At 34.0% G+C, this 12,642-nt stretch overlaps 1 protein-coding gene across 1 annotated transcript in view; it reads left to right on the top strand.

Annotated features, from left to right (window-relative positions):
• The window catches only part of SEMA3D (semaphorin 3D), a 154,372-nt gene that overhangs the window by 56,518 nt on the left and 85,212 nt on the right, over positions 1-12,642 (top strand). The window contains exons 4-5 of the mRNA XM_056118199.1: positions 4,482-4,601; positions 10,479-10,572. Of these exons, the coding sequence (XP_055974174.1) occupies positions 4,482-4,601; positions 10,479-10,572 (214 nt within the window). The remainder of the gene's footprint in view (positions 1-4,481; positions 4,602-10,478; positions 10,573-12,642) is intronic.

Below are 12,642 nucleotides of genomic sequence, written 5' to 3'. Positions count from 1 at the left end.
CCATTCTTAGTCTTGAGGTGTCCATATTTTGCAGTTATTTATATTGATTTACAGACTTTCATGACCAAAGTGTACATATAAAGTATGTCATTACTTTGTGATTCATACATATAATCTTTTCACAATTATCCTATTTGACATATAGAATTTACCTATTTGAATAGGCATATCCCTCAATATTTTTTATTTAAATGTATTATCTATTCTTCATTTAAAATAATTACAATATCCTCTATTAAATCCTCAACTTCTCTGAATTGTTATATCATATTTCCATGTTTGAAGTGCTGACAATTGATTATTTGATTATTTGATCATGTAAAACCTAAACATGTATATCTGCAGAATCAATCTGCTATAAAAATCTAACATAGCACAATGATAAGCATATAATGAATAATTTAAAAAATTTATCATCACAATTCTTCACAAAATGTAGTTTTTGTAGCAGTAAAAGCAGAAGGCCAGGGATATGCTTAGTGGCAGAGTACCTGCCTTGTATTGTGAGACCTAGAGTTGGACCTCTCCTGCAAAATAATTTAAAAATAAGTAAAAATAAAAATGACCCAAAACCGATTTCTAAGTAAGAATCTCTCCATATTTTGCTGAGATGAATTAAAATTAGTGCTTCTAAGTTAGTTAATAAAAGTACATATAAAGTTGTGTTGGATTTCATTGGATTCTATGTTTGTTTGGGAACCTCAAGTATTTGTTTGATAATCTTTTTCCAGGTATCTAGAAAGAAACTAAAATTCAAAGTGTTAATACATGTACAAATAGGCTGTTTGTCTTTTTATCCAGTAGGACGTATATTTTTTTATTTATTAATAAATGGGCTGGAGCAATAGCGCAGCGGGTAGGGCGTTTGCCTTGCACAGCCGACCCGAGTTCGATTCCTCCACCCCTCTCGGAGAGCCCGGCAAGCTACCGAGAGTATCTTGCCCGCAGGGCAAAGCCTGGCAAGCTACCCATGACGTATTCGATATGCCAAACACAGTAACAAGAAGTCTCAAAATGAAGATGCTACTGGGCCCGCTTGAGCAAATTGATGAACAACGGGAGGACAGTGACAGTATTTATAAATATATGGATACAAGGTAGGGCTAACCCATTGAGACCCATTTATAGGATTAAAATGCTGATTTAGTTTTTTTCCCTGTCAGTAGGGGTTAGGGCAGAGAGTAAGTAGGTAAAATTAAAAGGGAAGGGAGGAGAAATTCAGTACTTCTTAAGATTGCATAGACTGAATACATTGCTCTTTGAATTAAATTGTTGGCTTATTTGTAACTCCTGCCAAAATGGGCAATAGCTGACAAATTAGCTAACTTTCAGGGAAAGTTAAAAAAGCTGCTTCTCAAAGTTATCTTTCTTCATGCCTCATAGAATTACCCTACCGTTAATAGCTAGACAGGTAGCAAAGTAAATTAAATCAAGTTAATTATTTCTCATACTATTTCAACAAAACTGTGAAATTTGTGTGTGTAAAAAAAATAAAATATAAAAAAACCCCAGAATCTTGAAACTTAAAAAATGAAGTTATAAGTTAAAATTAAAATTAAAATAACAGTAAAGTTTGTTTGTGGGTTTAGCAAAAATATTTGCCCCAGGCTAAACTTAAAGTTAGAGACTTTATCTTTCATTATCTCTGTTTCCAGTTTACTTTCCCTGAGAATACTCATTTTTCTCACCCTCCTTCCCCTAGGCTGCCTACTTTCTAGTGCAGGCAATTTTGAGCAGAGCTATTTTTTTTGCTAGATAATTGAGGAATTACCTTTCCTTTATACTGTTTTCAATTAATGCAGTATGAAAGAAGGAAGGCAGTTCATAAATAAATCCTTGGAAACATCTTACCAATTCAGGGAGCTAGTGAGAGGTTACTAGAAATGAATAACTTGAACAGATTTACAGACACAGCTATCCACTGAAAAACCACATCAGCCCTTGGGGTATTTATGTTTTACATAAATTAAGGAAAAGATTAAGCAATTAGTCAACATGATATTATATAGTTCAAATTACATTCTTATCTATTTAGTCATTTATACCTCTTATAATATTTAATTCCAGGAACTGTCCTGCTAGTTAGGCCATTTTTTATTTTTGATATGTTTCTCCTAATAACAGTAGTAACTGTCATTTCAGTTTCTTAGTGGTGAGGATTCCATGATCTTTCAAACAGGAGAAATGTGGCTTTTCCTACACTTTACCAGTAGTTTTGATCTTCTTTAGTAAATACTTGCAAGTCTCCAGGATAGAGTCAATTTAGAATAGAGGTGCTCTCTTACTCAGTGTTTTTTCAGGGGTCTCTGTTTCAGAAATCATGAAGACATGGTTAAGATATTGCTTTCAATAATTATGTAAATATATAGTATTGCCTAATAAAATAAATATAAAATAATGTATAATTATACAGACCAGCACTCTAAAAAATAGTCATGTTTACAATCATCTGAGAAATAAAAAAATCATGGTTCAAGTAATAATCAAAATGCAAAAGACATGGTTTTTTGGCTTAAGCATATGCTAAACAAGCAGAAAGGTGAAAATCTCTTAAAAATCTGACAGTATAAGAAAACATGTTCAGGGGCTGGAGTGATAGCACAATGGATAGGGCATTTGTTTTGCACACAGCCGACCTGGGTTCAATTCCCAGCATCCAATCTGGTCCTCTGAGCACCGCCAGGAGTAATTCCTGAATGCAGAGCCAGGAGTAACCCTTGTGCATTGCCAGGTCTGACCCAAAATAAAAAAAAGAAAAAGAAAAAAAAAGAAAACATGTCCATGGGGGTAAAAGGGGGACTTGGAATAAGAAGTAAAAGTAAAGGCCCTCCCGTTGATCATCGATTTGCTCGAGCAGGCACAGTAACGTCTCCATTGGAGACTTTGTTGTTACTGTGTTTGGCATATCGAATACTCTCGGTAGCTTGCCAAGCTCTCCGAGAGGGGTGGAGGAATCGAACTCGGGTCGGTCATGTTGGCCGCTTGTAAGGCGAACGCCCTACCACTGTGCTATCACTCCAGGAATAAGAAGAAAGTAAGATGATTCTTAATTTTTTGTTAATAATTGAAAATATTTAGAAATAAAGTAGTAGGATATTCTAAATAATAAGAATTGGATGTATACAAAAATGATAATCTGTTTTCAGTATAGCTCAAGTAGTCAGTATTGTAAACATTTCCTACATGGCTGTGTGGCTATATCAGAACATGATAGATTTTGTTTTGTAGGTAATTCTTGAAGATAATATTGGTTTATAATTTTTTTTTGCTTTTTGGGTAACACACAGCAATGCACATGGGTTACCTCCTGGATTTGCACTCAGGAACTGAAAGATAATATTGAACCCTTTTTTAATACTTAGTTTATGTTCTCAGAGAGGAAAAAAATATTCTCCTTTCTCTCTGAGTACTTCTCTGTCTGGCCAAGCAATTAAGTTAATATCAGACATATTATTAAAGATGACAAAGAAATAAATTTCATTTATAAATTGAATTTCCACAAATGTGGATTCCAAAACCAATGATGCAAATTGAGTACATGTATCCTGAACTAACTAGTGGGATTATGACTGGAACGTCAAGGAGAGAGGAGAGAGTGACTCACATCACAAGATCTCATGGTCTAGTTAAATATTTTTCCTGCTATATAGAAAGGTTTCTTTACTAGAAGCTTGATTGCTAGTTAAAAACCCAAGTTCTAGGTTCTACCTTCCATTCTCATTCTTTTAGATAGTTAAGAGAGTGATACGGTTTCCTGTGAATCTGCTGGGATACAATTGACCTCAGTTGGAAATAGTGCTCACACAGCATCTTGGGAAGCTTGCTCTAAACACCTTGAATAAGGCAAAAACAATAGTGTAGCTGATAGGATATTTTCCTTGAATACAGCTAGCCCCTGTTCAATCCCTGGCACCCCATATGGCACAAAAATCAAGAGAAAAAAAATAAACATTAAAGCTCAGCTTTAGTATCCATTATTTGGCACCACTATAGAAGTGTGTGTTTCAGCATTTTGATTAATTCAAAACTTTAAAAGTTTAAAAAAATTCTCTATCTAGTTTCTATATTTGTTTTGACCTTGTGATAAGGCTGGTGTTTTAAATAAAAACATTATTTCCTTTCAGTTTTGCTTTTAATTTTTGATTACTTAATATTTAGAAGTAGGAGAAAGAGAGAGAGAGAGAGAGAGAAAGAGAGAGAGAGAGAGAGAGAGAGAGAGAGAGAGAGAGAGAGAGAAAGTGCCTGCCATATAGATAGAGGATAGAGACAGGTGTAGAGAAAGTGAGAGTGGAGGGAGTTATTTGGGGTTATTGGTGGTGGGAAATGTACACTGGTGGAGGGATGGGTGTTGGAACATAGTATGATGGAAACCTTATCATGAACAGCCTTGTAACTGTGTATCCCATGGTGATTAAGTTTAAAAAAGTGTTATTATAAAAGTTTAACTGTATGCTATTGCTTTCATTTGTTATGTCCAATAGACAGAATGTGCAAATTTCATCCGAGTCCTTCAACCCTATAATAAAACTCATATTTATGTGTGTGGAACTGGAGCATTTCATCCGATATGTGGCTATATCGATCTCGGAGTCCACAAAGAGGTAATATAATGAAACAGAATGGAAAGATATGTCATTATAATACTTTGTTACTTAATGCTTATGACATAACATAGACAAATTTGAAAACAAAGACTTTTTTAGAAAGCAGGATTTTCATGTATTTCGACTGCAGAACCTTTTATATGAACCAATATGGTTCAGCTAACATTTTTTAAAGTTGAGAGAAAGCCAGCACAAAAAGCTACTACAAGTTTTTGCTGCCCTTCACCAACCATTGTGAAGCCCACAAAAGTAATGTGAATATTTATTTAATAAGAACCTTGTTTCACAGCTACTGAAATATCAAATGGAAAAGATGAGCCTTAAATTCACCTAAGGAGTTTTGCTGTAAAGAAAGAGACAAATGAGCCCTAGCTAAATTAAAAAAATATATATATATACACACACACACACATATATATATACATATATATGTACATATATCTTGGGAACAACAAAGTTTAAAATGGTAAGAATTGCATGCTTGTATTCTAATGAAATCAATAGAATGGCATCATTGAGTGATATAACAGAACTTGGTGGATTCTGCTATGATAGTCTGTGAGTGTATAACCTCTGAGTGGGAACCAAAGCATGAAGGCATATAAGCATATGTATTGATGCCAAGTACTGAGTCTGGCTACATTTTTATAGTTAGGAAAGTTTAAAACACAATTACCAGAAGGATAGCCATAGATTATTAATATTCTGTTGCAATTATTAATATTACTATTTGCAATGTTTAAAATGGCATGGCCTGGTGTCTGATAATGCTTTAAAATATTGTGAAGATCAAATATATGGCTTTGATGGTAGAGTACATGTCTAGCGTGTTTGAAACCCAGATATCAATCCTTCACATCATATGCCACCTCCCCCAACACTACCAGGTGAGCACTTCTAGCCCAGAGTACTGCTGTGTTTAACTTCTTGGAAAAATAAGAAGAGATTAACTACCTCCATATTTTTCAAGTAGCTCTTTTAAATGTTAATGCAATGTACTGCACCTTACATCATGAAATGTATTAATTACGTCTGAGAGATAAAAATAAGATTAAATCATACAGTTCGATATGCCAGACACAGTAACAACAAAAGTCTCCAATGGAGACGTTACTGGGCCCGCTCGAGCAAATCGATGATCAACGGGAGGGCCTTTACTTACTTACTTTACTTACATACAGTTTCTTAATTGTTTGTTGAGTAACCAAAAATATTAAAGTATTGAAAGCATTTGTTTTTATTTTTTGGAACCTCCTGGGCAGTGTTCAGGAATTCGGGGTCTCTACCTGCAATTCTTGCTGAAATGGGCTTGTGATTCCTTGCACTTAAAAATACTATGCTTCTTAGACCCTGTGGTGACAGGGATAACAGTGGTGTCAGTGACCTCCAGGTCGGCATCTGAAAATTCTTAGGGGACCACGCAGTGCTAAAAATTCAAGCCAGGTTGTTAAGAATTCACCAAACCCAGGTTGTAACTTTTGCTATGCATGCATAATCCTTGTATTATCTTCCATCCCCTGAAATACTTGATTTTTAGTGAATTTATGTAAGTTATTTTATTATGGGTGGTATTTTAACTAGATCTATATACTATGTTGCTTACATATTTCCTTACAGTAGATTTGGTAGCTTTTAAATATTATTTCATTTTCCCTATCCAACAAAATCAACCTTTCACATATATTTAGAGTAGAACACACTACACACATAAAACCTAATTTTTTTCTCAAGTTGTACAGATAGTAATTAGCTTACTGAATTTATTATTTCTGCATTACTAAACTGACATGAAAAAAATAAAGGTGTCTTAATTAGGAGTAATTAATCCCAGCTAACAAAGAACAATTTAATAAATGAGATCATGCAGATTTTGCTAATATATTGAGTAATTAATATATTTAAGTGTTTTGTTTATGTCATGCACAATGCCAACCAATTTATTCAGATTGTTTCACAAAACTTCTGGTAAAGTTAATACCTTCATAATTTCTATTTTGCAAATTAGTAAAATTGAAGTCAGTGGAATTAAAAAACTTGCCTGAGGTCATCTAATGAGCAGTCTAGCAAATAACTGTACCAAAGCAGCCTGTCTCTAGAGCAAGCATGTCCAACTGAGCATTAGAATATTTCTCTAAATTGTTTCTTCGTGTGGGTTGATGGGTTACTATGCCATACACCTTTTTACATGTGTTTTTTTTCCTTGTGATTAACCACATATATTTACAGGATAATTGAATGTGCATTTGAAAGCAAAGTTTAGGATTATGGAATAAGTTTTTTACATGGACTTAACTGATTCATGTAGAGATCAATCCCACAAATATGTCTGGATAAATTTTTCTCGCTAACCACCTTGTCTAACCAGACCAAACCCAACTGTTTGAAAGCAAATGTACCTTGGCAGTTTTCTACCGAAAAATCTCCGAACCACTAGGAGACTTGGCACCCATCATTCTTACTAGCAAAAATTTCCCTTCTTCTGTTTGATGAATAGTACTATATAACAGTAGTCCTTCTCATAGGAAGTAATTATATGAGATAACCCCACAACTTAGATGTGTTTTGAGGCCTGAGGCTGCTGAAGGATGCAAATAGTGTTTTTACCTCCTAAAACTCACAAGTGCTGAAAGGGGATTAAGATGGAGCTAATTACTAATTTGGGGACTGTCAAGAAGTCTCGGGGCAAAATTAGCAAGTTCTGTGAGTAAGGCAATTACCGAGTGAACAGAGATACTGAGCTTTGTGAGTTTTCCACCAGTCAAGAAGTATAGTGACTGGGTCAGATAGTAGAGAAGTAAGGTACTTCCTCATACACAGCCAACCTGGGTTCCATCCTTGGCTCCACATCTGGCCTGTAGGTCCCCTCAGTCCCACCAGCTAATCTCAGATCCAAGTGTAAGACTGAGCACAGCCATGTGTGCCTCCCTCCTTGAAAAAAAAAAGTGTAGAAAATTTTATGGAAGATGGTCATTAACTTTTCGAACAAATTATTAGCCCTGTGATGCCATTGCCCTTACAAATGGAACTTAACAAAGCCCTTCTAATTTTAGATACATTCATTCAAAGGTGACAGGAAAGAAGAATCAGGAGTAAATAAAATGAATAGAAGATAAGCATAGGAGGTTCTTTTTGTGGGGACTACCGTTTCGTTTAACTTGGGCAGTAGACTGTAGAAGTAAAAGCTCAAGTGAATCACACATTTCTGTATTTGGCAGTGAATTGAAGAGTGGTGCTATTTATTGAGGTGAAAATAGTGACAAGCTTCTGGGGAGGAATACTGAATTCATTTCATACATTCTGATTTTGAGAAATTCCCAGTGAGTTGTGCCAAGTGGCCAGTTGAATCTGGATTTCAGGGTCGAAGTGAGAACTGTTGTCAGCACCAAATAGAGTGAGTCCAGAGGGGCACAGTGTGAATTGTAGCTTCAGTCATTTACTGGCTCCCTGGTGTTATACGTACTGTGAAAATGTTCTAAGCTTATATTTATTCAGTAAAATGATGATGATAATAGTAGTAACTATTCCACAAAATTGTTTTGAGGATAAAATGAGAAATGATTATATAGAATTTGGCACACCACTTGCTTTCATCCAGTCCTGATATTAGAAAATGAAGATAAAGAGATGTGAATTCTAAAGGGAGGTATATATACGTTGAATGAAAATAATGTCTCTCTTGTGTCTTACACATAAAATGCTGGGAGTTTGCAATATTAGTTTAATAATCAGAAGTATTTTCTTTCCTCTGGGTTTCCCTTCTATGGCAACAACTAAGATGTTAATAATAACTTTGAAAGTTCTTATTTAATGTTTCCTGTTATTTTCACTATGTTAGCTCTGTACCTCAACAGTACTTCTCTGTATTCACTGTAGGTAAATGCTCTTCATTTGGCAAATTAGGCTTATGGAATTTAATATAAAATCATAAAATTCATTTTCAGTGTTAAGGGCCATGTAATTTAATTAATTTCCAGAAGTTCATTTTATCATCCATTATTTTACACATCAAATTTCTGTTGATGTATAACTGTGGCTTATAAAAGCATGCATTCTCATCACCTCCCTTCACCAGGAGGTTATAAAGAAGACCTTATATTAGACCTCCATAAATATAAAATTTATGAGTTTATCTTGAGAATTTAATAAAGTATTGCATTTTGTAAAGAAAAATTATTAGTTATACAAGTTTAATGCATCAACTATAGTATTTCTCCATATATTTTTGTCTTTTTAAGAGAATTGTACTATAAAAATTTCTGTCCTTCAGGATTCTGTTTACTCATTCCCTTACAATCTTCTATTATAAGCAAGCTGGTTGATTTGACTGTAGAGAATAATGTGCTTTTGATAATATTTAAGCATTCTTAAGAGGCACTCTCTCCAAGTGAAATTTTTCCTGGGTATACCACTATTTCCACTCACAGTTGGTTAGCATTTCCTAAATATCTTCTCATTAGAGTCTTTATCCCTACATTCCACTCTCACAACCAGAGAATAACCAATCTTTTCATAAAGCATTACTTCTTGTTACATGGACACACCCTGTCTATATGATTTTCAAAATAATTTTATATTCTGAGACTAGATACAAACATTAAATTTAACAGTAACTCTGAGTTGAAGCTGCAGCTTTGCTCTTCCTAGCTACATGATGCTGAACAGAATATTTAACTCTGGTTTATCTCAGTGTTGGTTTTCAAAACCTAGTATTATGAAAGTACCAACTTCCTTAGGCTGATTGTGAAGGACTTAGTGAACCATGTAGAAAAAAAGTTCCTGGCCCATGTTTTGTACCTGGCAACTATTATAAACTGTTACTATTTTAAAGTGCATTTATTTAAAACTATGGAATAATATTTCTAGCTATATAAATTGCTACTAGTACTATCAGTCTTGTTCAGAAGAAAAATATATGAAATGACAACAGAATACGACAAATAATCTAGTTCCATTGACATTTTGCTTCATACTTTTTTCTAGGTAGGTAAAACTGATTGTTCTTTTTTTATTACCTGTGAGCTCTGGAATAACTTTGTCGGTACATCGTCTAGAAAGAATGTATGAAGTGCCGATTTGTCTAACTAGTTTCTATAGAAGATCGACCATCAGCCTTTGTGCTGGATGGTAGTATTGTCATTATCCTAAAATATTCAAAACTCATGAGGCCCCATCCATTTTACATGTATATTTTTCTTGGAAAGTTTGGCTTTAGATGTTATTTTTTTCCTTAACACTAAAAGTTTGCCAGTGTCAGTCTGTCTGTGGTCACTATTGTAAAAATAGATATTTCAGCCAAAATAACTGTGTGGTTTTTATGTGTACAGAGTTTTCATAATGATGGAAATACTACAACAGGATTTTTTTTGCCCACATGTATCAACAATTTTACAAAGAACTTCCTGTCTTAAAACAATTTTATAGCACTAACATGACAAAACATCACAAAGTTTGAGTAACTTCTTGGACATAGTTGCACTTACTTCATTATCAAGAAAATGTAGTTATTATAATACATTTATTTCTTAGATAGGAAAGTTGGTATTAGGCTTAATAAATAAGTGCTGGAAAATGATTTTGGTAATGATAAAAATGCAAGCAAAATGAATTGTTAGATACGTTACTGAGTCCAACTGAAATTATTTCATTTTGGATTGTCATTACTGATTTGGGAAAATGAAGCCTAAAATGTAGGGATTGACTCTTGGCCAGAAATAATATTTACTAAAGAATTTAGAAGCCCAGCATGTTGCACATGCTATATGCTTGATCAGTTTTTATTGAATTAATGAGTTAGAATTAATTTCTTATCTCCTGTGTTCTTGCTGATTCTGAGACTTCTGCAAATTTTGGTTATGTTATTGTTTTTAATAACAGGAAGCTATGTTCAAATTAGACACACATAACTTGGAGTCTGGAAGACTGAAATGTCCTTTTGATCCTCAGCAGCCTTTTGCTTCAGTAATGACAGGTAAGATCAATGACAGTCAGTTCTAGATTTGGGGTGACTTGCAGAATGCTATAAGTAGATTGAGCCACATTGTCTCATTGAGTTAAATATAATTTAAAATTAGTTGTTCATTGGTTATTTGATGATAGTATTTTAGTTCTAAATATTTCTCTTCTTGTCACTAAAGTGAGTGACAAGCAATGTGTACATAATAACTCTTTAAATAGATCATTGATTGTATGACCTACCTGGCTTCGATCCCCAGCATCTCATATGGTCTCTCAGCACCACTAGGAGTAATTCCTGAGTGAAGAGTCAAAAGTAACTCCTGTGCATCACCGGGTGTGACCCAAAAAGCCAAAAATTGGGCAGAGCAAAAGCACAGTGGGTAGGGCGTTTGCCTTGCACATGGCCGACCAGGGTTCGATTCCTCCCTCCCTTTTGAAGAGCCGGCAAGCTACTGAGAATATCCCGCCCACACGGTAGAGCCTGGAAAGCTCCCCGTGACATATTCAGTATGCCAAAAACAGTAACAACAAGTCTCACATGGAGACGTGACTAGTGCCTGCTCGAGCAAATCAGTGAACAACAAGAGGATAAAAATCCAAAAATCTTTAAAAATTAAATAATTAAATTATTGCTTGAATTCTTCTAAATGTAAATGACATATGCACACTTGTCCTATAATTTTATACTTAGATGTCTCAGGTTTTCTGATATAAGCTATACCTTTGTTTTGCTCAAAATAGTTTGCTTTAGCAATTCTATAAATATGTTACAAAGTATGTCGAAGACCTGATTAGAAGGATTAATGACACATAAATGGATAAAATATTAAAATTTTCAAGCCACAGACTACAGCTAACAGAATATTGGAAACCCCCCCCCCCCAACCAAGATCTCATCATTACCTGAATCTATTAATTAAAATTTATTTTTTTTTGCTAACACTTCAATCTTTTCTTGTATTGTATATCTCTGAAGTTCTTTGAAGAGATGACTATCCTATTTAAAGAGTCAGTACTGTGTGGTCTGAAGTCTGCTCTCAGGAATGCCTGCCCAATCTCTTGAGTTTTAACCATTTTAAGAACTTCTTTTGTCTTGATGTAGTTCATGACTTCAGTCTCTTTTCATTTAACTTCTCTATCATATGTTTGAATAAGAGTGAAGCACCAAGACATTTTGATTTTCATTTAGTGAGAACTAACAATCTTTCTTTGAAGTTAAGTGTGTGTGTTTGTGCATTTTGAAAATTATATGACTAATGTTCAGTTATTATCCTCAAAGAATGAGAAAAACTATTTGTAATTCTAATCTGTCAAGTGATTTTGAAACAATTAAAAAACCATACATTGTAGACATTGATGACCCCTTTTAGGAACTCAGATGCAATTTTAAATTCAACAAAGACTGTATTAAAATCTGGTTATACAGATTTAGTTTTTTAGTTGATAAATCACTTTTTTAAAAACTGTTGGAACTATCAGGCTTTGTATGTTTCAAAATAAAACTATTACATACGCTTACTAATTTTTTATAATATATTGATATTGTTATCTTCATTCTGTTTTATTTATTTGTTCCACAGTGATTCCTTTTAACATATTTTAGGGAAGTGTCTTAATAGATGGAAGCAGTATCCTGTCTATATTTCCTTTAACATTACTTGATTTTTTCCTTCTTTTAATTATTTAGAATTTGACTATTAGCATTATTTAGATTGGTTGTCTCAATTTGTTCAGAAAAGTCTTATTTTGATTTTCATAATAAAGATACTTAGAAAGTAACTGAGTCACTTATAAAGGACAGAATTTTAAGTATATAGAAAAGCTGTATTTCACTAATATCATTAGTTCTTATATTTATGCATTTATAAGATGCTAAGTGCTACATAGTGTACTACATCATTTAGTCTTTTTTTTAAATTTTTTAAAATTTTTTTTTATTATTAGTGAAACAACACGAGGTACAGTTATAGACTTGCAAAGTTTTGCGCTTGGGTTTCAGTTATACAATGATCAAGTACCCATCCCTCCACCAGTGCCCATCCTCCACCACCAAAGGTCCCAGCATACCTCCCAACCCCCATCC

The sequence above is a fragment of the Sorex fumeus genome, unplaced genomic scaffold (genome assembly GCF_029834395.1).
Source record: "Sorex fumeus unplaced genomic scaffold, SorFum_2.1 ptg000037l, whole genome shotgun sequence".
Taxonomy (NCBI): Eukaryota; Metazoa; Chordata; class Mammalia; order Eulipotyphla; family Soricidae; genus Sorex; species Sorex fumeus.
This window is presented reverse-complemented; position numbering and strand designations above follow the sequence as displayed.